Source organism: Pistacia vera, unplaced genomic scaffold (genome assembly GCF_008641045.1).
Source record: "Pistacia vera cultivar Batoury unplaced genomic scaffold, PisVer_v2 Contig430, whole genome shotgun sequence".
NCBI lineage: Eukaryota > Viridiplantae > Streptophyta > Magnoliopsida > Sapindales > Anacardiaceae > Pistacia > Pistacia vera.
In genome coordinates, this window is record NW_022196258.1 from 716,094 (window position 1) to 739,310 (window position 23,217).

Consider the following 23,217-nt stretch of genomic DNA (forward strand, 5'->3'; position numbering starts at 1 on the left):
CCGACATTTATTAGAAGTGGGTTGATGCTTTGTGATCATCACCTGACAGTGCTTAGAGACAGGTTAATGCTTGGTGATCGTTACCTGGAAGTTATGAAGAACGGGTAGGTGCTAGGTGGTCTCCACCCGATAGTTACGAAAAACCGAGTAGGTGCTTCGTGATCCCCACTCGGTAGTAACTAAGAACGGGTTGGTACTGTGTGAATTCCACCCGATAGTCATCGAGAGTGAGATGGTGCTGTGTGAACGCCATCCGGCCGTACCTCCGGTAACATGAGGCCATGACATTTAGTAGAAACAGAAATAGAAACAGAAATAGTATAAGAAAAGAATTAAGAGTAATACATACAGGGACCGACAGATAGAGGGTTTTTACTTACTGAGCATTATTTTGTGCTCACCCTGTTATTTTTCCTTTGTGGATGCAGGATCTAGGTGATGATGCAGTCGGAGGGACGTCGGCAAGCGAAGAGCAATAGCTACACTGTTTCTCCTGTTTTGTCTTTTAAAATGACTTTTGTAAACAATACTCTTTGTGTATAAAAGACATATGACTTTTAATGAAAAGAAAGTTTTTGGGCCCAATTTTCTATTGTTATTATGCATGCATTGTATTAACTTTCAGTAGTTGTTACAATTCGCAAGTGTATGAAATTGCGCAAGTAATAAAGCTCGAATAAACGAGTGTCGAATCCCAAGAGAACTACCTACCAAGTAGCAAACTAGTCTATTTTGTTACTATTTGATGAAACAAAATTTTAAGAATGAATTTAATGAAAAAGATAACAAACTAAAAACTAAACAAAAGCAAAATTTTATGAATACTTGGTAAATAGATCAATATGACTAAACTTAGGGCACAGATTTCACACCAATTTAATCCTATGCATTGACAATTATTGCTAACCTAATTAAGCTTATTCTAAAAGCCAAACTCCCTGATATTTCACTAGCTTTCTCTCAAACAGTTAGCGAATTAACCCTTAAGCAACAACCCAAAATATCTTTAAGTTGGATTTAGGAGCTAAGAGATCATTACGTTCTATAGAATTTACTAGAGCCTCATAAATCACGGTAACCTATCTCTAGCGTTCGCTCAATCTATGGTTTTATTACCTTAAACAAATCAGGTTTCATCTCTCGATCTCAACCCAACCCATGATATCATTCAACCCTCAGATCCTTAAGAATTAAACGCATTACACACAATAATAAAACTTAGAATCAATGCTCAATAAGAATTAACAACAATAAAGTCAACACATATTCATAAATTGGGCTACATCTTTAGCCCTAGAAAAGAGATTTAGTTCATAATTGTAGTAATAAAAAAAAAAAACCATTGTATTCAATAATATGAGTTCAAGAAAGAAAAATCTAAAAACTTCTCTAATTGGTGAATGAGAACTGCAAGAATTCCAATCTCCAAAATAGTAGCCGTCATTTCTCCTTCTCTATACTCCTAAAAACTACTTAAAGACCCTTATTTATAGTGCTAGGGTTTGGAGGTTACTTAGGAAAGAATTAAATGTCTTAACACATTCAGATTAGGACTAGGAGAATGTAATAACCCAAACATGCCCGTGACCCATCGCTGCAGCGATCAGAAACAGTCGCTGCGGTGATCGTTCTTTCTATCCCACGAGTCCATGATCTTTAGAATTTGGTAAAGTCATCAATACAAACTTTGTAGCTCTCTGAATAATCTTTCCAACGCCATAAGAATCTTTGAATTCTGATTTCTACAGCTTAAGTTATGATAGAAACATCGACGTATGCTTGTCTTGAAGGATTTCCAGTTTTACGTTGTATTTTTGACGCGTCACAACTTTCTCATTTCAACTCCGATTCTTGCACCGTTTGTTCCTACTTGTCACGAATTCCATTGACATCATTCTTTTTCTTTCAAATATCGGTTTGAACCTAAAAATACTCACAATACACCCGTGATCCCGTAAAAGATATTTATGAAATAATTAATTCAAATTCCACAAATTAAGCACATTTTTCCACAAATAATCCAATTAAATCACTAACAAAATATATACTTTCAAGCTCTTATCATGTGTAACACATCATGTTGACCATATTTGAGATATGCAGCATAATTGGGCAATAAACAATAGATCTTCTATAACATTTCTCTTTAACAAGTTCAATTCAATTCTAAGAATTAATTGTATATTTCATATTGAACATCATTTGCTCCCTTTGTGCACAGTGTAATGAAGACCAAATTTACTTCAAAGATAGTCCCAGCTGCTGCTTTTCCATTCTCTCAATGCTTTAAAATCTGCTTTTCATCATATTGATGAAAGCAAAGAATCAAAATCTCCAAGTAATGATGTTGATGGCCATGGCACTCACACTGACACTACCAGCACTGCAGTTGAATTCTTAATTCATTCAAACCAAACCCATCCTTTAATATTTAAGAATGAACTTGCCCTCATCTTGTTCTTCAATTTCTCACTTCGATAAAACAAACCTTATTCATCCTTCACTTTGATTGAAAGAAGGATTTTTGGTGGTTGTGATGGAATTATCTGTCCAGACCTAAGGTTGTTGTGAAGGAATCAAAAGAAATTCTTTAAAGCATAATATTGTAGAGTAGAATATCATGATGTTTGTACTGAGAATGTGAAGAGAAAAGTACTCTTAGTCTTATTACCTGATATATCAAAAGAACTAGTAGTACTCCATCAAGTGTGTAATATTATTACCTAAAATTCAGTCCATTTGGATTAAATCTGGAATTAGCTGAGGCCTAATTAGCAATCAAAATTCTGTCCAATAAATCAAGTTGCTTCATGCTTGTACTGGTTCATAGAAATAGAATAAATTAAACAAAATTTCTGGTTTCTTGCAAAATAATCATTTTATTGAGATTTCCTATATTAACGCCACTTAACTATTATCACCATGATATTGCTTTGATTAAGACTTAATATATAAGTAGGGTGAAGTCATTAAATCATCTGGGCGCCACTTAACTATTAGCACGATGACATTGTTTTGATTAAGATTTAATATATAAGAAGGGTGAAGTCATTAAATCATCTGGATACTCACCCAAAATTATGAATTCTATCACATATATACGCGTTGTGCAGTAAGTTAATGTATCTAAAGAGACTTGAGTATTGACGAATTCCCATCTAAGTACATTTGACACCATAAAATTAAATATTTGACAAAACAACTCTACTTAAATCAATTACTTCATGATCAATTCAAAAGAAAATTAGCAAGTAGCACAAGACTCACTTATATGGAGAGCAAGTAGGCATGGAAATTAATGACTATGATGTTATGACCATAAGTTTTAAAGACTATCTATGTCACATATTGTTTTCATTCTTGTTTAGTAGACTATTCTACCATTAATATAGCACCAAGAGTTGGTCCTTTCTTTGAATATTCCAATAAACATTAAAGAACATTCTATGATCTCACAAACGCCGCCAACCAATGATGTTTTATAGTCACATTCTCGTTAGGTAACTGTTGTTATTGCCATTATTTAATTGTGAATGAAACATGTCAAGTGACGGATAACCACTTTGGCTGTTAATTAACTGCAATGTTAGCAGATGAGAACATTTATGGTTAGTTGGTAACCATCACTGTTAATAGAATTATAACGATTTTAATTCATTAATTATTAAAATTCCCATAATTACAAAGATTTGAGTGCTTTTGAATAGAGAAATGCTGATGAATGATAAAGAAATGGTGTTATGTTTTGAAGATGATCTCACAAACGCCGCCAACCAATGATGTTTTAATCTGGCTATCTTATTAAACTGTATTTCCTAGCATCCAAAACTGTGTCGGTGAATCAATATGGAAATTTTATTGTTTTTATAAACTCTTAACAGATTTTATTTTTATTTTTTTTGTTTAAAGCAGTCATGCACTCTCTTTTACAAAAGAGGATAGGAGAGTAAATTGATCAGTGAGCAGTTTATGAAAAGGATGTTTAACAAACTATTTAATACCTGGAATAACTTGCAGCTGCCAATGTACTGTTCTTAATGCAAAATGAACACACAGTGGATTACTAGAGTCCATCCTTTTACTTAACTATTTTTCCCTGTTTCTGTGAAACGTAGAGAGCAAATACCACTCACCTTGAACCTCAGGTCTAAATTGCAGCTGCCAAGTGCCAAGGTCTTGTTCTACTTGCAAAATCAACGCACTGTTCACGAGAGTCCTTCCTTCTACTTCAGCTTTTTGTTCCGTTTTTCAGTAAAAAGTATAGAGCAAATACTACTAAATTTCAACCTTAATTTGTTTTCTTGCAGAAAGAAAAAGAGCTCAGTTTTTAAAAGCAATGGATTGCATGCTGTACAAGGCTGCAAGAGAAGGAGACGTGGAGTTCTTGAAACAGTTTATCCAAAGTGATAATCACAACCATCTTCTCTTGCATACAAATCAGGAGAACAATATTCTTCACATAGCTGCAAAATTGGGTCATGAACCATTTATTCATGAGGCTCTCCAAACATCTCCCTTCCTTGCAAGTCATATAAACTCAAAGGGTGACACTCCCTTACATGTCGCGGCGAGAGCTGGCCATATTGCTGTGGTAAAACTTCTCCTCAAAGACAAAATAAGAAGAGATGTGTTTAGAGTTGACTCAACTGAAACTCCGGGTACAACTGTTTTGAGAGAAATGGAAGAGGGACAGAGTGGAGTTCCAAAGCTGTGGAGGATGAAAAATAAGGTTCAAAGCTTGGCTTTGCATGAGGCTTTGAGGAATGGACACGAGGACGTTGCACTTTGTTTGTGGGAACTAGACCGAGAAATGGCTGGAGTTGTAACTAGTTTAGGTGAGAGCCCTCTATATTTAGCTTCTGAATCAAGGTGTGAAGCAGTAGTGCCGAGGATTTTAATGTTCTTAAGACTAAATTCAGAGAGAGTCGATCTCTTGCGTGATGCTGTTAGAGGCCCAGATGGGCAGAATCCTCTGCATGCCGCAGTCCTTGCAGGAAGCACTGGTATGAATATCATACTCTTTTTTCTTTAAAAATATCTGTCACACGTTTATAATCTAAAGTTATTAGTTGCAATGTATGACAAGTCACAACATCTTCTATCAATAGAATAAATAAATAAAATCCAAGTTAAATGAACCCATACAGTAAAAATAGGTGAAAAGACAAAAAATAAAAGAATTGTATGTATTCCATTCATCTAAAATAAACAATATTTGGTCAAACAAATGAGTTATTCCAATTTGTGGTGTGTGAAGGATATATATATAGCCTTAAAAAACCCTGAAGATAAGATCAGTTTGAACTGGATAATCCAAACGACTTAAATATGGGGACAGGTTGATTGATTAAGGGAAGGGAGATCTGACTTATATACGATAGTTTGAGCTATCTTAGAAGCCTTTTTAAACTATCAGGAAATTTGCATTGATATTATATATGTTCTCTCTTTATTGTCTTGCAATAGAATGCATTGGTTATCTACTAGAAGATGAAGATATTTTGAAACTCATTAATCAACCTGACGTTAGTGGAAAGACTGCCCTTCACTTTGCAACAGAAGCCAGAGAGATAAATATTACACGTGAGTTGCTTAAGAGAAGTACCTCATCTGCATATCTGCGAGACAGAAATGGCCGGACGCCATTACTGGAAGCTGCCAGCTCAGGAAACTTTGATGTCTTTCAGGAGATACTCCAACACTGTCCAGACACTATCGAGCTCTGTGACCCGACTGGCCAGAACGCACTTCATCTTGCTGTGCTCAACAACACGATGCAAAATGTTAGGGAATTCTTGCATTTGCTAGAGATTAAGGAGCTTGTGAATGAACCTGACGAGGAAGGCAACACACCCTTGCATTTAGCTGTCAAGAACGAGAACTACAAGTTGGTGAGAAAACTGATGGAAACTAAGTGTGCGGACTTGAGAACCAAGAACAATAGAGGCCTCACAGCTCTAGACATCTGCGAGTCCGACTGGAATCTTTCTTATAGACAGGTTTCATGTTAAATTTGAATTTGACTTTTTATTGTCTCTCACTTTCTTTATTGCTTTATTTCTTATAAAACTATTTGGGAGCAACCTGATATTGTCATTCTATTCAATGTACCACGTTGATGATAGAGTTCAATTTTCTATTTCACCTTCATAGATGGGCGATGGCTGAAATTTTTCCCTTCTTGATATTATTGCAGAATTCTCTCCATACATTCCTGAGAGGGCAAAATGCACCCCGAGGTAGACAGCCCTATAATTATTGGAAGATCAATCAAAAATCAAAGAACGCATTAAACCACCCTAACGCAGACTTAAAAAATTTAGCGAACACAATGTCAGTGGTTGCTGCACTTCTTGCTACGTTAACTTTCGCTGCTGCTTTTACATTACCAGGGGGCTACCATGCTGATGATAAAGAAATACAGAAATATTCAACAAATGATAAAAATAAAACCCTAGTAGGTTCTTCAATCCTCATAAAGAAACTATCACTTAAGGTATTTGTGTTGGCTGATTCAGTTGCAATGTGCTGCTCCATGACAGTGGTGTTTCTCCTAATTCTAGCAATGGTTGGTGACACTGCCTTTTTGCGGTCAGCAATTATATACAGCAGGAACTTGCTGAATATCGCCCTTTTGGGAACGTTGGTCGCCTTTATAACTGGATTGTACACTGTAATATCACCTCAGAGTAGATGGTTAGCCATCATTGTCATTATCATGGGCTCCAGTGTTCCATTTCTCATCAAATTTTTGCGCCGCAAGTCTTCCACTTCATCCCCTCTTGTTATAAAATATCTCAAGGGAACAATGAAGAAACCCGTGATCTCCTACAGCCCTGGAAGAAGGCGTTCTAATCTTAATATTAGTTATGGATTCAGTCAAACCAAGTCACCTCGCTGGTACTAATTAATCTATTTGGCAAGACCATTCTGTTTTCTTCTTTTAATATCATGTGTATATTGTAATCCTAATACCCTTCTCTAAAAGTTCTTTTAGGACCTTGTTTTCATAAGTGTTATATATTTGTAAAATATAATTTAGATTATAACAGGATTGCTATTATGTAATTTTTTTTATTTATTTAATTTGTTAATCATAAAATAATGATTGAAGTTTCTATGTATAGCATCATTATAACTTTTTAAGGAATATAGATGTTGATAAAATAAATTAAATATAGAGAAGACCAGCTCAAATAAATCAATCCATTAGATCTTACAGAGAACGTGTGAATCTTACAAACTTTCTCTCACAACTTTAATATGATAGTTCACAATTAATCAACTCGTAATATATCTTATCTGTCCAACAATGAATCTTGTTTATCTAATTATGAACTAACTAATTATGAACTGTTATATCATAGCTATGGAAAAAAGTTTATAAGATTGGATTATCATCCCATGAAAATATAGGTTGCCCAGGTTGGTTTCCCCTAATTAATATTATATTTCCATCAAATCTCAAAGGGTGACAATCCACTCCACGCGTTGGTGTGGGGGAACCCACATCTGGTTTTATTCATTATTACAAAAGTACGCAAGTCGTTGTATCATGGATGACGTTCAAGAAACAAGTTTAGATTTTAAGTATAATCACATAAACTTAGATCATAAAGTTGTTGAAAAATTTGAATAATTTTTAGAAACAAATAATATATTTATGTAAGGTGGTAACAATCAACCCTAATAAAATTCTCAATAAATAAGGAAATAAAATCTAAATTAATTATTTTTTTTTTTAAAAGAGATCCTAAATAAAAATAAGAAAAAGTGCACAGAAAATTTAAACAATCTCAAATGGATTTTGGGCCAAAAAACGATCCTCAACTGAGGTAATCGGTTGCTACATCGTCGAACTCGAAACAAACTTTCTGTTGATATAATATAAGTCTCGTAAATCTTTTTAAATAAAAAGTTATGACTATTTTAAATCGGTTTATCTGCGTTTAGGTTTCTGACACCCAACCTTCTTCAAGAATTCATCCATGAGATGTTTTAAGAAAACTTCTCATTGTTTCCCCTAGTCCTCTACTTGCTCTTTTCGAGAAATTTGTTAGCTCAGTTAGGTCGAACAGTTACTCATCCTCCATCGGTTTTCTTTAATGTTGAAGGGGACCAAAACTGACACATGGTGGTAGTCCCAACTGGCACTCATCAATTCGTTTTCCACACCCAACTTTCATAACACCGGAAAAAAAAATCTAAATGAATAAAAAGAAAACAATTAACTCATCCTCTCTGTCAATATCATTTTACCATATTGGTATTAAAGGATTTGAGCTACAATGGAAGATCAAATGCTCTTACAGCGCTTGCTCCTCATTCTTTTTACGAAAGTGACGATCTTCCCTTTACTGCTTAATTCCGAATGTGGTAATCAGCAAGAAAAGATTCCCTAGCATCCAACTTGGTTAAAATTGTGTCGGTGAATCAATATGGAAATTTTATTGTTTTTATAAACTCTTAACAGATTTTATTTTTATTTTTTGTTTAAAGCAGTCATGCACTCTCTTTTACAAAAGAGGATAGGAGAGCAAATTGATCAGTGAGCAGTTTATGAAAAGGATGTTTAACAAACTATTTAATACATGGAATAACTTGCAGCTGCCAATGTGCTGTTCTTAATGCAAAATGAACACACAGTAGATTACTAGAGTCCATCCTTTTACTTTTCCTGTGAAACGTAGAGAGCAAATACCACTCACCTTGAACCTCAGTTTTCTTTCAGAAAGAGAAACGGAAATCTGAAAAGCTATGGATTGCATGCTGTACAAGGCTGCAAGAGAAGGAAACGTGGAGTTGTTGAAACAATTTATCCAAAGTGATAATCNGATATGTGAAATTAAGCAATCATGGACACTTAAAACAACATATAATCAAGTCTTTCTTCAGTTGAAGCATAAGATAGGAGCCCTAATATGCATGACAAAGACTGTTGCTATACAGCTTTTACCCATTGATAGCAACGCATAACTGAGCAGTTAAATAGTCCCAGATCAGTCCACAAATCATGGTAAAAAATATCAAGTGTATTACTGTGCTTAATCAAATTCTTTTCAGTCATAATGAAATATTACTAAACTATCATAAAAATGACACTTTGGCCTATACATGTGCTGGTCCCCCCCAATAAGGATAAAGGGGTGTTCTCAATAAAGTTCTATCCATCAACAGGTCTCTACATATGAAAGGGAATTGAGTATACTTCACAATTATAAATCTGACAAGGTAATCCTGCCACGGTAAGTACTTCACATGCTAGCTAATCAATATGCATTTCCACATAAACATCACAGTGGCATTAACAACAGCATCAACACAGCATTAATTGAAGAAACATCATGCCTCTGGCATTTTGATATTTAAGTCTTCAGAGAGCTGATCAATAGATGTAATAGCATCCACATCATATATTCCCTCTGCTCGCATCACAATGTAGCAAGTTTTCTTTTGGATCTCCTCCTGTTAATGAGCGATAAAGGGTAGATAATCCAAATAAATCAATATAATGATGAAAAAATACTGACAATCTGTATTATGTCTATCATTTAGCAATGTTATTACAAAGACAAAATTAACAGTGAGATTTACTTTTGAATCATTTTCATCTAAGATTTCACCAACAATTTACTTGAATTGCATAGGCAATGCCCAGTATATTGTCAACACGTTGCTCAAACACAGGAACCCTAAACACACATTTTCAAACTTCTTAGCTTTTTGAATATGCACTCGCTGAAGCAAAAGTACCAAGAATTAATTTGACTTGAATATTAATGAGTTACCCACAAACTGTGGAAATCAACAAGAGATGGTACTAGTTTGTACATCGTAAGCCTGTTTTAATAAAATTCCCCTTTTGTTAGTTATCAAGAAAATGTGGAAAAATCAAAATGGGCCATATCATTGCGACCATCACATTTAACTGGTCAGCAATCTATTCTGCCAAGAAATTGGCAATGTGGCAATAGGATGAAGAATAAAATTCATTGTGAAACTTCAGGTTATGTGCAAATAGCTTTATAGATTTCTTTGACTACTAGCATTCAGAAACTAAAAACATGACTAATATTAAGATACAGATAACGAATAAAATATTTAAGATACAGATAACGAATATGTCTTCATTAATAAGAATATTTGCCTCATATACAGGACATTGTGGCATAGCCTGTCAATACTTAAGTAGCAACATTCAAACAAAATCCTATATCCGTTAAAATAACATAATACAGTCAAATGAAATTCCTCTCGCAATTATTAGATGATTAAATAAAACATCAAGGATTAGACTCTTATTTTTACTGCATATATAACAACCACTTGAACCTCTGCTTAGTTACTAGTAACCTACTGCCCCATTCTAACCCTAACTTCCTTCTCTACATAGCCTTAAACATGATATGAATAGCTTCATACAAATATAACTTCATAAATAGCAAATTTATTATCATAACCTTGTGCCGTGTTCTTTTGCTAGCCAAGAAATACTTTCTTGAATACAACTGAAAACCATTTGGTGGAAATAGCCAACAAATGAAGTATGATGTGGAAGATACAAATAGCAATGATTAACTTTTCACCAAAAAAAATAAAAAATCATGATCAAACATACCTTCTTCCTTTCAAACCAAGAGCCTTTAGCATTCCCATTGATAGATATGTAACAACTCTCCCCACAGGGTAAAGTATCATAGAAAACCATGCCACTGGCCTGACCTAGAAACATTGCAAAGTCAAATAGAGCTCAGACAGTAACATCAGCAGAGCACGGAAAACCTACAGAGCTACATTAAGCATGAGGTTGGAGAAAAACAAGGGAAAGCCAATCTATTAAGCATTAATAGACACTCCCTTATTTAAATTGACAAAAATGAAATATATAATTTTTAAACTTACAACAAACCTAGCAACCTCTGTGGCATTATGAACTGCAATACTTTTTGGAGTAATTTCATTGAGAAGTAATACAGCCACCTAATATCATTCAGGAAATGGAAAACTGGATAAAGCAATTGAAATAAGGTATAGACATCTTAGTGTATATCCACATGAGTTTTTAATCCATAGACAACATGAACTTTGTTTCAATGAGGACAAATACTCAGTTTGATGGCAACTTATATCCTGTGCAACCTACAGTCATTATTCCTATTGTTACATTGACACCAGCGTCACAAAATAAAGTTGTTGCTGCCTCTATGACTAACGCAGTGGCCCCAATATTTGCCACACTGAATATGTAAATAGAATGTATAAAAGAATTAATTTTCAAACTCAATATGAAAAGAAAAGAATTAGTTACACTAACATTAAGGGGGAGGGTAGTACATCGTGCCAGTGAGAATAGTCGTCAAAAACCGGGTAACATCACTGTGAAGCATTTTAAAGACACCATTATCAGGCTCTTTATCTGCCAATTCCCGCACCTGATTCAGAATAATATCAAACGGCCAATTAGAACAAATAAAACTATTTGAAGAGATGGCAATCATCTACTTACACAAAAAGTACCATATGATGTTTCAGTTAACATCTTTTATGCTGAAACAGGTAATGTGGTTTAGAATTCAAAGAGCTTGTGCTTATTTTATTAGTCCATATATTCTCATTTGGCTATCCCTCAACTTCAGCAAACTAAAACCCAAAAAAAGAAAAAGCATTCACAACACCACAACTGAGCACAGTCTAATATCATACCCAACATAATAATCGGACTTTATAAGTGCACAATGTGCAATAAAAGGTTACAGACTCCATAAACCACTAACATCAAAATGACACCAAACTAAGCTAATACACTTCCAAGACCAGAATAATAACAAACGCTTAAATGCATAGTTTGTGACAATACAATTACATAAACACTAAACAAAAACAGACTAGCTCTAGAATTTTATACCTTCCAAGGCCAAAGCGTTGTGATAGACGTCTCAGCCATTGACGAGAACGCAGACAAACCCAAAAGGGTAGCCAAAACCAAACCTTGCTCTTTGAATACTCTCAAAACCTGAGAAACTTTAATCCAAGCATTCTTCAACAACAATATGCTCTGCCCAATATCTCCATACCCTGCATTTACTGCACTCTCCACGGCAAAAACTCTCTTGCAACCAAACACCAAAACCCCACAAACAAGCGCCCCCAAAACGCGACACTTTGGATAGCGATGAATTCTTGGTGAAATCTTGACAGAAAATTTCGAACATCGATTTTGGTGGAGGAAAAACGAGATTTTTAATGTTGAAACGAACGTGGGTCGATTGAAAACCGAAGATTCAAGAGCAAAATCCATGAAATGTGAACAAAAATAAATAAAAATTGAAACTTTGGCAAACCCGAGCAAAAATAATTAGAGAAAAAAAAAAACCCCAGAATTAAAGGGAAATTCGGTCAAAATTTGAGAAATGAAGAAGATTGAGATATGTACAAGAATTTATGGGTTTTGGGATTGAGTTTATTAGTGAAAGTGAAAAATGGAGAAGGGTTATAACGGGAATATAGGGTTTTTCAGAGGGTAAAAGAGGGAGAAGGTTTTGGGATATAGTTGAAATGGAAGACTTAGAGAAGTGGAGACTGGAGAGTCTTCTACTCTTCCATTTTCAATGGCAAGTGGGACTGTGGGACTTATAAATTACGAGGATTGCCCTGACTGTAAGTTTTAAAATTACAACTATATCCTTAGATTTTTTAAATACAGTAATAAAAAACTCCCATTAATATCAAGATTAATATAACACAATAAGGAAAAATATTTTGTGGAGTGGAGGCTCCTTGATTAATTTAATGATTTGTGCATTTTTTAACAAAATATAACATTAGAGGACTAAACAGATTTAGAGATAAATTTGTAAAGAACAAAGTTTCTTCAATATAACTTATTGACTAAAAACTTCGTACCATGATTAATATAAAACAATAGGACTAAACAGACTTGCAGATTAATATGTAAAACACAAAATTTCTTCAATATAATCCGTTGATGAATACAAGGATTAAAATTCAAGAGCCTAATAGTCAAATGTTCAGGCTGCCAAAAGTTCTCCTCATGCAAAAGCTTAAAAATAAAATTCTTACAATAGGACTGGTAAATGTAGCAGAAAGTGCATTTTGTTGATAAGAAAAAATCTAAGCTTACCATCAACTTGAAGTACTTCACAACGCAAATAATAACAAACAAATTATTCTTTCCAGTAAGACTTGAAGCACTTTTCATTTATGCTTTTTCTGGAAAACGTGGCTTTACCATGAAAACTTGCAAATAACAGAGTGTTGATAGATAATATATAAACCATGTTGATTCAGTCGATTATACTTTTTGCTGAAAAATTAATGGTGGAGTTTATATTCAAATTCTCATAAAAGAATAAAAATATATGCTGCAAAAATCTAACCACTCACCTTGTTGAGAGGAGCGCTTGAAGTAGGGCTGGTTAACTAACCGAGCCGCTCGCAAGCCGGCTTGGCTCGAGTCCGGCTCGTTAACGGCTCGGTTCTTCTGATAACGAGCTGACTCGACTCGGCTCGTGAGACAGAAAGAGCCGAGTTCGAGCCATGCTTGGCTCGGCTTGTTAGGCTCGCGAGCCGAGTCTGGCTCGAAATATCGGGGGGTTTTTTGAGGTTTTCTGAACTACTGGGATTTAATTGAAAATTATGCAATACAAGTTTTAAAAAAATAACAAAATGCCCCCCATTGTTAAAATCCCCAAATCGTCGAATTCCTTCGCCAGATGAACCCTCGCCGTAATAGTTCAAACTTGAAACTCCTCCCAAACCCACAATTTTCTTCTCCATCATCAGCACAAAATTTCCGTCGGGTTTTCATGGGATCTTCGTCATCTTCATGGGATCTTCGTCATCTTCGTGGGATCTTCGTCATCTTCGTCGAAGCTTCATCATCTTCGTCAGATCTTCATCATCTTCGTCCGAGCTTCGTCATCTTCGTCGGATCTTCATCATTCTTTCGACATCAAAAAGAAAAACAAATTTGAGAAGCTACGAAAGTGATAGTAACCGTTTGTTTCCAGTGAAAAGAACAAGGAAAAACAATGGTTGTTGCTGATACACTGATTCTCTCTCGCTTAGATCGTTTAGAGAACATGGTAAGTGCTTTAAAGCCAGATAATAATCGACGGATCCTGTCTGTTGATTATAATGTGTTAATATAATCTGTGTTGTGGTACACAGTTGAGACAGGTAGAAGAAATTAGATGCTGTAGCAGGTCACCAAAGAGTTCATGTGCATCTACTCCATCAAGTGGGACCCTAAATAGTGGTAGCCTTCCCTCATCCGTTGATTTCTCCCCAAAGAGTCTAGAGAAGTGAAATAAATCAGTTTGACAATAAATGCGCACTGCTGCCCAGCAAATTTAAAAAGAAAAAAATTTGAATTTTTTATTAAAAAATTTGACAATAAATGCGCACTGTTGCCCAGCAAATTTAAAAAGAAAAAAATTTGAATTTTTTATTAAAAAATTTGACAATAAATGCACACTGCTGCCCAACAAATTTAAAAAGAAAAAAATTTGAATTTTTTATTAAAAAATTGAATTATTTGGAGTTGGCTCGCGAGCCGACTCAAACTCGACTCGATAAGCCGGCTCGCGAATCGGCTCGAAATATATTAAAATCATTAACGAGCCGAGCCGAGCCATATAATATATGACTCGGCTCGGCTCGTACTCGGCTCGTTAAATTTTCCTCTTTCACGAGTCGAGCTCGTTAAGCCGAAAACTCGGCTCGGCTCGGCTCGATAACACCCCTAGCTTGAAGTCATTAATTTCTTCTTCTTGGATGGGTTCTCTTCACTCTTGCTATGATTCTGAGCCTCACTCTTTCAACCATTAATACAAACCATAAAGGTTTTCCTATTGTGAATACAATATATCCCATAGACAAGCCTATTACCAATCCAGATCCGTAACCCATCAAAACGATTTTCCAATCAAACCAGTGTTAGACCGGTCGTCACGGTCACAAAATTAAACCTAAATACCGTAGTTAGCGGTAAGCAAGGTCGAATCCACAGTGAGCAAGACTAATGACCTAATGTATTTTTGAGTTAATGAAAGAGAAATTGGCAGAATGATTGATTAAAACTAAAGAAACTAATTACTTGCAGGAAATTAAAAGCATTAAATAAATTGCTAACTAAAACACAATATTAAAAGCGTTGTCGCTACGGGTTCGGTTTGACTCAAGACCAACTCTCACAATTCCTCTCCTCGCTCTTCAATTTCCTAAACCTACAAGGCTAGGCAAATCAATAAAAGTATCTCTCGGCAATCTAGGTATAATCTATCCTGTCTCCCCGTCGTCTTAGTTACAGATCGATTGGTTAAAGACTATCGTTGACTAACCGAAAAATGTTAAACCCTTAAACACCACTGTTGGTACAATGTTAACAGTACAACCTACTAACCTGTATCATCCAATCAACTATTACACAATAAATGCATTCCTAGTAGAAATGATATTAACGCTATTACAACTTGATTGCAATCAGTACCGAAGCAATTTAAAGTCATAATCAACATTCAATAATCTCAAACCGACATTCAATTATGCGAAAAGTTATATATCAATAACGTTCTCAATGGACATTACAATTCAACACGTCGAGCATCAATAATATTAAAGTATCGCAAACAAACTGAAACGAAAATAAATAATATCTGAATACAAAACTTAACCAATATCCAACATTCAGGCTCATCCAACTAGTCGAGAGCTGATGAGAGATCAGTGGAGTCAATCTCGATCTCCCTCCACCGTAACGGACAACCGGAACTCAGCCGCTCATGTGGTGATGACGGAGGCTGAAACAGTGGAAACGGAGCTGATCATGGCGAAGAGGAGGTAACCGACAGCGATATGATGCGAAGAAGGGCCGAAAACGAGCAACGGACAGCCCGGAATATGAACAGCCGCGGTTCGCCAAAAACTTTAATTTTCCGGCGGTCTCCGGAAAACGGTGGCGGAAATGATCCAAAGGTACCGATGGAAAGCTCTGGTGATGGGGATTTCAGATCAGGTCCTGGGAGTGAGAAGTCGCCGAAAATGAGCAGGATCTGGCCTGGAAGATGAAGAGTTGCGGCGGCTAAATCGCGTTCCGCGGTTTTCGCGGTAGCTAAGCAAGGGAAGTGTAGATTTGGCTGTGGGGAATGAAGATCTACCCTTGGGGAGCTGGAACGTCGCCGGAAAACGGCCAAAACTGGCCGGAAGACAAAATGACGCGGTGGTGGAAGTCGAATCGTCGTGGTGTTGTGTGGCGTTTCACGGTGGCAGATGGTGGATCGGTGCTTGGGAGATGGATCGTCGTCGGAGAACCAGGGTCACCGGAGGGACGAATTGTCACCGGAAAACTGGGTGAACACCCCCCCCCCCCCCCCCCCCCGGACGCGATCTGCACTTTTTGTTTTATAGAACAAATTGCAAATTTAAGTTTGTAGTCCCCTACACAATTGAAAAGTGACAAAATCAGCCCCTTAAAACATGACATTTTACCCCCTAAACAGCATAAATGAGACAAAATCACCCTTAATCCATAAACCACAACCCAATATCAACTCATATACTTTCCAAAATCATTCCAAACACGTTAAATTCATAAGAAAAATATTAGGAAGCGATTTTCGTGAATAAATTCATAAATTCTTTAATTGTCTCAATATACTTCAATTTAATCACAAATGGGGTATTTTCTCACCAAAATAGAGTCACTTTCATGACTCTAACAACTAGCTCAAATCATCATCTCTTTCATGGTAGATGGACGGTATTGGTGATGATGGTACATCATTACCACATTTCTTTGACAATGGGGATCCACACAACCCCAAGTTTCCTTTGTAGGAGTCATTTTGAAATGTATTGAATTGATTTCATTGAGGTATAGATCCCACAAGCTGGTTGTATGAAAGATTCAACACAGAAAGAAATGTCAGACTTACGTACTGATTAGGAATCTCTCCAACAAGCTTGTTGAAGGAAAGGTCTAATGATTCAAGACTTGTCAAATTTCCCAATAATGGTGGAATATGACCTCTAAGGTTATTATGAGAAAAGTTGAGGATTTGGAGAAAATTAAGCTTTCCAATTACTGTTGGTATTTGCCCTTGAAATTGGTTGCTTGACAAATCCATTATTACAAAAATGGTTAGAATCTTGTCAATTTTTCTATCAATGCCTTTTACCGTCAAACTAATGGAATAGTATTGAACATAGATCGGCGCATTCCAATAGCGTGAAGCATATGTTTTTGGATATTCTCTCATATATTCCAATTCACCTTCATGATTCTTACCACACATCATACTAAATTTCTCAAAATACCTTGTTGGCAAAATACCTGTGAATTGATTGTGAGAGATGTCAAGTATTCGCAACTTCGGAAATGCTAATCTTGTCTTGGGTTTGCCAACGAAACCATGAAATCTATTAGATCTCAATGTCAAAACTTGCAATTCCGGAAGGTTTGCTAACCAATAAGGAAAAGTATCATTGATCATGTTGTTTCCAACATTTAGAACTTCCAGGCGACTACAATTAACCAACATATGTGGTAATGACCCTTCCAACTTATTGCCACTAAGGTCAAGGTATTGAAAGAGGTCATTAGCTAATGATTGTGGTATGGTGCCATGGAAATTGTTCATTTGTAGATGCAAGATTGAAAGATAGGAGAGTTTATTTCTAAACAGTGAGGAATGGTTCCATTCAAGCCATTGTAAGACAGATCAAGACGTATAATATAGCTCAAGTTGCAAATGAACGGAGAGATCTTTCCAATCAACATATTGTCGGAAACTAATAAGGTTTCCATATTAGGTGCATCTAGCATCACAAGTGGGCCTTGGAGCAAGTTGGATTGAAGGTCAAGAACAGCTAGATTCATCATGGAAGCTTTTCCAAAAGGGACAAAACTTGTCAGAAAATTGTGAGAGAGATTCAAAAAGTATAAATTGTGAAACGATTCCAATTGTTGTTGAGAAATCTGGCCAAGAATTCCATTGTTTGAAAGGTCTAAATTTGTCAAGTTTTCTGAGTTTCTTAAGAAGAAAGGGAATTCGGTTATGTTGCAAGAAGAGAATCTGAACTCTCGAAGGTTAGGCAAGGTAATGTTGGCCTTTATGGGGGTAACTAAAGATAGTAAGGTGTTATGGGAAAGGTCAATCATAACTATATTTTTGAGCTTGGACAACATTTCTGGTTTCACAATGCCACTCAAATTGTTGAAAGAAAGGTCAAGTTGTGTAAGGTTTAAAATTTCAAACATGGAATTTGGAATTGAACCTTGAATTTGTTTATTCATTAAATAAACAACATTCACAAAACCAGGCTGATGGAACTCCTCAATCGGACCTGTGAGTTTGTTATAGCTAAGGAACAATGTCTCCAAAGATGGTAGAGTAAACAACCAAGATGGAACTCTTCCATCTAGAAAATTATCAGATAGGTCAAGAAAAGTTAGATTTGAAAGACCACTTACTTGATATGGAATATGACCTTCAAATTGGTTTTTGGAAAAGCCTAAAACCGAAAGTTGTTAGAGGTTGAATGCTGAAGATGGCAACTAACCACGAAAATTGTTGTCTGAAAGACCTAGATTGGTCAATTTGCTGAGGTTGCCAAAAACATCTGGAATCTGTCCTAAAAAACTGTTGAAACTGAGATATAAACTTCTGAGTTGACTAAGTTTAGATAATGACATTGCAACTTTGCCTGTAAACTTATTGTATGCCAAATCCAAAGTGGTGATATTCGTGCAATTCCAAAGTGATGTTGGAATTGAACCTGTGAAGTTATTTGACCCAAGATGCAACTCATTCAAGTATCTAAGATTGCCAATTTTGTCAGGCAATTTTCCAGAGAAACCTGTAGCAGTGAGATCCAATACATTCAAGTATATAAGATCGCTAATTGTGTCCGGTAATTGTCCTGAGAAATTTGTCACAGAGAGATCCAATACATTCAAGTATATAAGATCGCCGATTGTGTCAGGTAATTGTCCTGAGAAATTTGTCACAGAGAGATCCAAGAATCTAAGGGAACTGCTCCAGTTAGAGTTTGGTAAATTACCTATAATATTTTCATTTCCGGCCAAACTCAACTTCTAGAGGAATGGAAGGCGGAAAACATCATTTGGAAACCTGTCTTGCAGACTAGTATCGCCAACTATAAGAGATATCAGAGTAGAAGACAAGTTCAGCAAGGAGCCAGGTGCAACTAAAGACAAATCCACAGCATCGAGGTGAAGATATCTTAATTTTGTAAGATTCTGTAAGTGCTTATTAAAAACATGTTGGCTCAATTCAGGTAATCTAAGGGAATCAGTAACACCAGAGAGGTCAAGCGAAACAAGTTTAGATAGGTGAAAAATTTCGATTGGAATTACGCCATAGAAACTGGAGAAAGAAAGGTTAAGATGCGTTAATTTCATGAATTGACCAAACTTGGATGAGATTGTCGATTCACTGAAATCATTACAAGCGAGCTTGAGCTTCTGGAGATTGTGAAGGAGGAAGAGACTACTATTGTCATTAACAATGCCATGGATCCAACTATAAGAAAGGTCAAGGCCAATCACATGACCTGTGTAGCTATCACAAGTGACCCCATCCCATGAGCAGCAATCACGTCCCTCTTTCCAAGAATCTGCCTTAGGATAATGATATTCTTTGCAAGGATAGTAAGAAGAACTATCAATTTTTAAGGTGCTCTTGCTCTTGAAATGGAGTAAGGAAGAGCTTTGTTCAGGGGAGCAAAGTTTGATTGAACGAGAAGAAGAGTTATAAGGAGATGAGGAAATGGCTTGAAAACTCAAGTCCAACAGGAAGAGGCAGGGGAGTAGATAGTGCCATGATAGCCTCCACATGTTTTCACAGGAAACAGAAGAACTTGCATAAAATTGTTGAGAGAGATGAGAAGTGAAGATGAAATTTCTATGTATATATAGATAAATAAAAGGAGAAAAATGTAACCAAGGCTTGGTCATGCACTGATCTCTACTCCATGGACTTAGAATTTTATTATGATGACTTTGAATTAGATGATTCATATATCATGATTGGTATAAATTGGGAACAAAATTCAAAGTGGGATTCACTATTGTAAAGAGACAGCTTTCATATCACGAAGTCTTGGTCGTGCACTGAGGTCTACTCCATCAAGTCTTTCGTCAAGCACTAACGAGGTACTACTGGATTTAGTATGGATCATCCAACGGCTCTTTTTCTACTTTCTAATAATAAAATAACACAAATGTCTTACATGGATTGGATTCAAGAGGTAACAGTAATGTTAAGGTTGGCAAAACTTCTCCCTAAAAAAATGTAAAGAAATTTTCTTGCTAAATTTTATCAGCGGAGAATTTCCATCAAGAAATTGATGCCACTGCTATTGCAAAAGGGTGATTTATGAGCATTCAAATAATGATGGAGTATTATCTGTAAGGTTATTGTGAGATAAGATTTAGGATATACAAATTGTGCCACAATTTTGATTCCATTTACGTAATTTGGCGAGATAAGCTAAATTTAGTTAGATCTGAAAGGCCACTTGCATCATTTGAACATAAATAGTTTTGAAAAGGTTGATAACTTGATATATGTTTGGTTATTGTTATTTCTTGAAATTCAGTGGACATTCCTAATCTCATAGATCTTTTTATATTTCCCCTGTTTGCATCTATTTTCTGAGTCATAGATCATACTACTATGATTACAAATTCTTCTTAAAAGTTTCAAGTTAATCTGTTGAAAATGATTTGACTATTGATATATAAATTCTAAGCAATGTTAATAATAACAAAGGTAACTGATGGATGTTACGGCCTCTGCATTGCTAGAAAACGAGCATTTGGTCACAAGAGAATGATATTATGCTTTTATTTGCATATGCAAGAAGGGAATTCTGTCAGAAGAGTCTTCTAATCTAACAGAAATATCTAAATTTTCAGCTTTTATAAATTGAAATTCTAAAAATTTTAGAGAGTGTTATAGCAATTGTAACTCATAATTATTCGACCTCAAAATTCAAAACTTTCATTTGAAAATTTTAACTCTTAAAATCAAATTTAAAGATACATGTGTTAGGTTCTTTTGCTCTCTCCCAACGCTGCCCTGCAACCAAACTCTTTGGAATTAGGAAAAAATGGAGATCAAAGTTTAAATATGGAATCTTATCATTGACTAGATTGAACTGAGGCTGTTGGAGACATATCTTCTGTAGGAATTTACGAAGTTTAATGTTCTTTAGTTTAAATTTATTTTCTCAAACGCATAAATTTATATAAATAAGCTTGGACGCCACACTATATTGGTTTCTTGGTTTGATGCAAGAAAAATTACTGAATCTAGTGCCTGCGTTTTGAACTCGGTATATATTCATCTTCCGCTTCAGTCTTTGTCTTCTTACACATTTTGAAAATTATAGCTTCTCAATTGGTTGATGCAGTGGGGAAAGGCCTACATGACTTCCCCAATAACTTGACTACCACGTAGGAAGTCTTCATGACATTTTTTCTACAGAAATTAATGACAAACGTAAGGTTAATGTATCTAAAGAGACTTAAGTATTGACTAATTCCTATCTAAGTTCATTTGACACCATAAAATTAAATACTCGACAAAACAATTCTACCTTAATCAATGATCATTTTCATGATCAATTCAAAAGAAAATTAGCAAGTATTAGAATATTAAAGTAGTTTGGGATTTACTGATTTACCCTTGCCTGGGATTTACTGATTTACCCTTGCCTTGTATTATAAAAGGCTTGTAAACAGTGAAAGCTTTTAATAAGAAAAAAACGAAAATTTCAGTCTTCTTCTTCACTTGCTCTGTTTCTTTTCAGCTCATTAGGTTTACATTTCATCTCTAAATCAACTGCAAGTAGCACAAGACTGACTTATTATACCAACAAAATTTCTACATTCCACTAACATGGGGCCTTATATGGAGATAAAATAGGCGTGGAAATTAATAAATGAACTATGATGTTATGACCATAAGTTTTAAGGACTATCTATGTACACATTGTTTTCATTCTCATTCAGAAGACTTTAAAATTACATGAATATATTCCAATCAATCTTGTCTCATTGCACTTTTTGGTAGTAAAAGTTGCATCATTGAACATGAACAGTTTGAAAATTTAACATCACTTGCACTGTAGAAGTTGAAATTGTCATTTTTGGTGCTAAAATGGTCTCCAATTTACACAAAAGTCTTGATTCTATGTTTTAGTTTTCCACATGCCTTCGATTATAAGTTAAAAAGCATAAATATATATATTTTATGCATTGCGTAGAATAAGCAAGTTTGAAATAGAAAATCACCAAATTACCATGCATGGAAAAAAGAAAACATGTAACGTACCGTCTAAGTCATATTCGAGATAATTTGAATCCTATTCCGATATGAATTTACATGGATAAGCTTCAAAATATTTTATTACATGTGTATTTTAACTCATGCATGGTCAAGACCTACTCTCCTATTACATTTTTATTTATTGACAATCAATCACAAATTTTGTACATCTAATAATAAATATAGATCTTTTGATTTGACAATCATACAATCCTTTTAGCTCATCCAGTGAGGAAAGGGGGTAGAGGATTGATTATTTCAATAATTTATTCAGCACTAATGTCTTGGTCTACTACTACAATAATTTAATGTGTCTACTTTCCAACACACACATTAATTATAATATATTAATATAAAGATTGTTCCATATGAAGAAAACAAATATCACTTTCAAATGCATTATTCTATTTTTTTCTCTTAGATTTCAGTAAGTCATCATAGGAAAGAAAAAAAAAAAATGGATCTTTATAGAACTCAATTTCTTGGTTGATAAGTTGTCTAGAAAACTAGAATATATATATATACACGTGTGTGTGTGTGTAGTTCATATTTGATAAGATTTGGAAAGTTTTGTATTACTATAATCTCTAGTCGTAAGCCATATGCTTTATCCATTCCACTTTCTCTAGATTGGAGATGTTTATGAATATAATTTGTGAGAGATAAATTAAATCTTACTATTGTAACCATCCTGGCCAAATTATTGATGACTGAATGAATGAGATAATTTTTTACTTGAAAGAAGAAAGTTAACTGTGTTGGTAGATGTTAAACAAAGTATTAGAAACAGGACAGGGCTCATGCAATGGCTAACTAAAATTGTTCAAAATAAAATATTCAA

General features: G+C 35.2%; 4 protein-coding genes across 5 annotated transcripts; 1 reads left to right on the forward strand and 3 right to left on the reverse strand.

Moving 5' to 3' along the window:
- The first annotated feature begins 4,077 nt into the window (after positions 1-4,077).
- Positions 4,078-7,008, forward strand: LOC116143601 (protein ACCELERATED CELL DEATH 6-like). Its single transcript, XM_031429061.1, has 4 exons — positions 4,078-4,173; positions 4,308-5,003; positions 5,467-5,999; positions 6,197-7,008. The coding sequence occupies exons 2-4, from the start codon at positions 4,337-4,339 to the stop codon at positions 6,905-6,907; spliced, it is 1,911 nt and encodes a 636-aa protein (XP_031284921.1). The 5' UTR covers positions 4,078-4,173; positions 4,308-4,336; the 3' UTR covers positions 6,908-7,008.
- A 4,233-nt stretch (positions 7,009-11,241) lies between these two features.
- LOC116143523 (DUF21 domain-containing protein At1g55930, chloroplastic-like) lies at positions 11,242-14,301 on the reverse strand. 2 transcript variants are annotated; one of them, XM_031428970.1, is made up of 3 exons: positions 13,405-14,301; positions 11,906-13,324; positions 11,242-11,432 (listed from the first exon to the last, which is right to left on the reverse strand). In XM_031428970.1, the coding sequence occupies exons 2-3, from the start codon at positions 12,296-12,298 to the stop codon at positions 11,316-11,318; spliced, it is 510 nt and encodes a 169-aa protein (XP_031284830.1). In that variant the 5' UTR covers positions 12,299-13,324; positions 13,405-14,301; the 3' UTR covers positions 11,242-11,315. The 2 variants fall into 2 exon arrangements, with proteins under 2 accessions (XP_031284830.1, XP_031284829.1); XM_031428969.1 differs by having other exon boundaries at positions 11,906-14,301.
- A 2,585-nt stretch (positions 14,302-16,886) lies between these two features.
- On the reverse strand, positions 16,887-17,660 carry LOC116143451 (receptor-like protein 33). The gene has a single exon (XM_031428915.1). The coding sequence runs from the start codon at positions 17,658-17,660 to the stop codon at positions 16,887-16,889; it is 774 nt and encodes a 257-aa protein (XP_031284775.1).
- On the reverse strand, positions 17,657-19,879 carry LOC116143452 (receptor-like protein 6). The gene is made up of 3 exons (XM_031428916.1): positions 19,155-19,879; positions 18,583-19,055; positions 17,657-18,441 (listed from the first exon to the last, which is right to left on the reverse strand). Exons 1-3 carry the CDS (start codon positions 19,877-19,879, stop codon positions 17,657-17,659), a joined length of 1,983 nt encoding a protein of 660 aa, XP_031284776.1.
- Between the last annotated feature and the right edge of the window lie 3,338 nt (positions 19,880-23,217).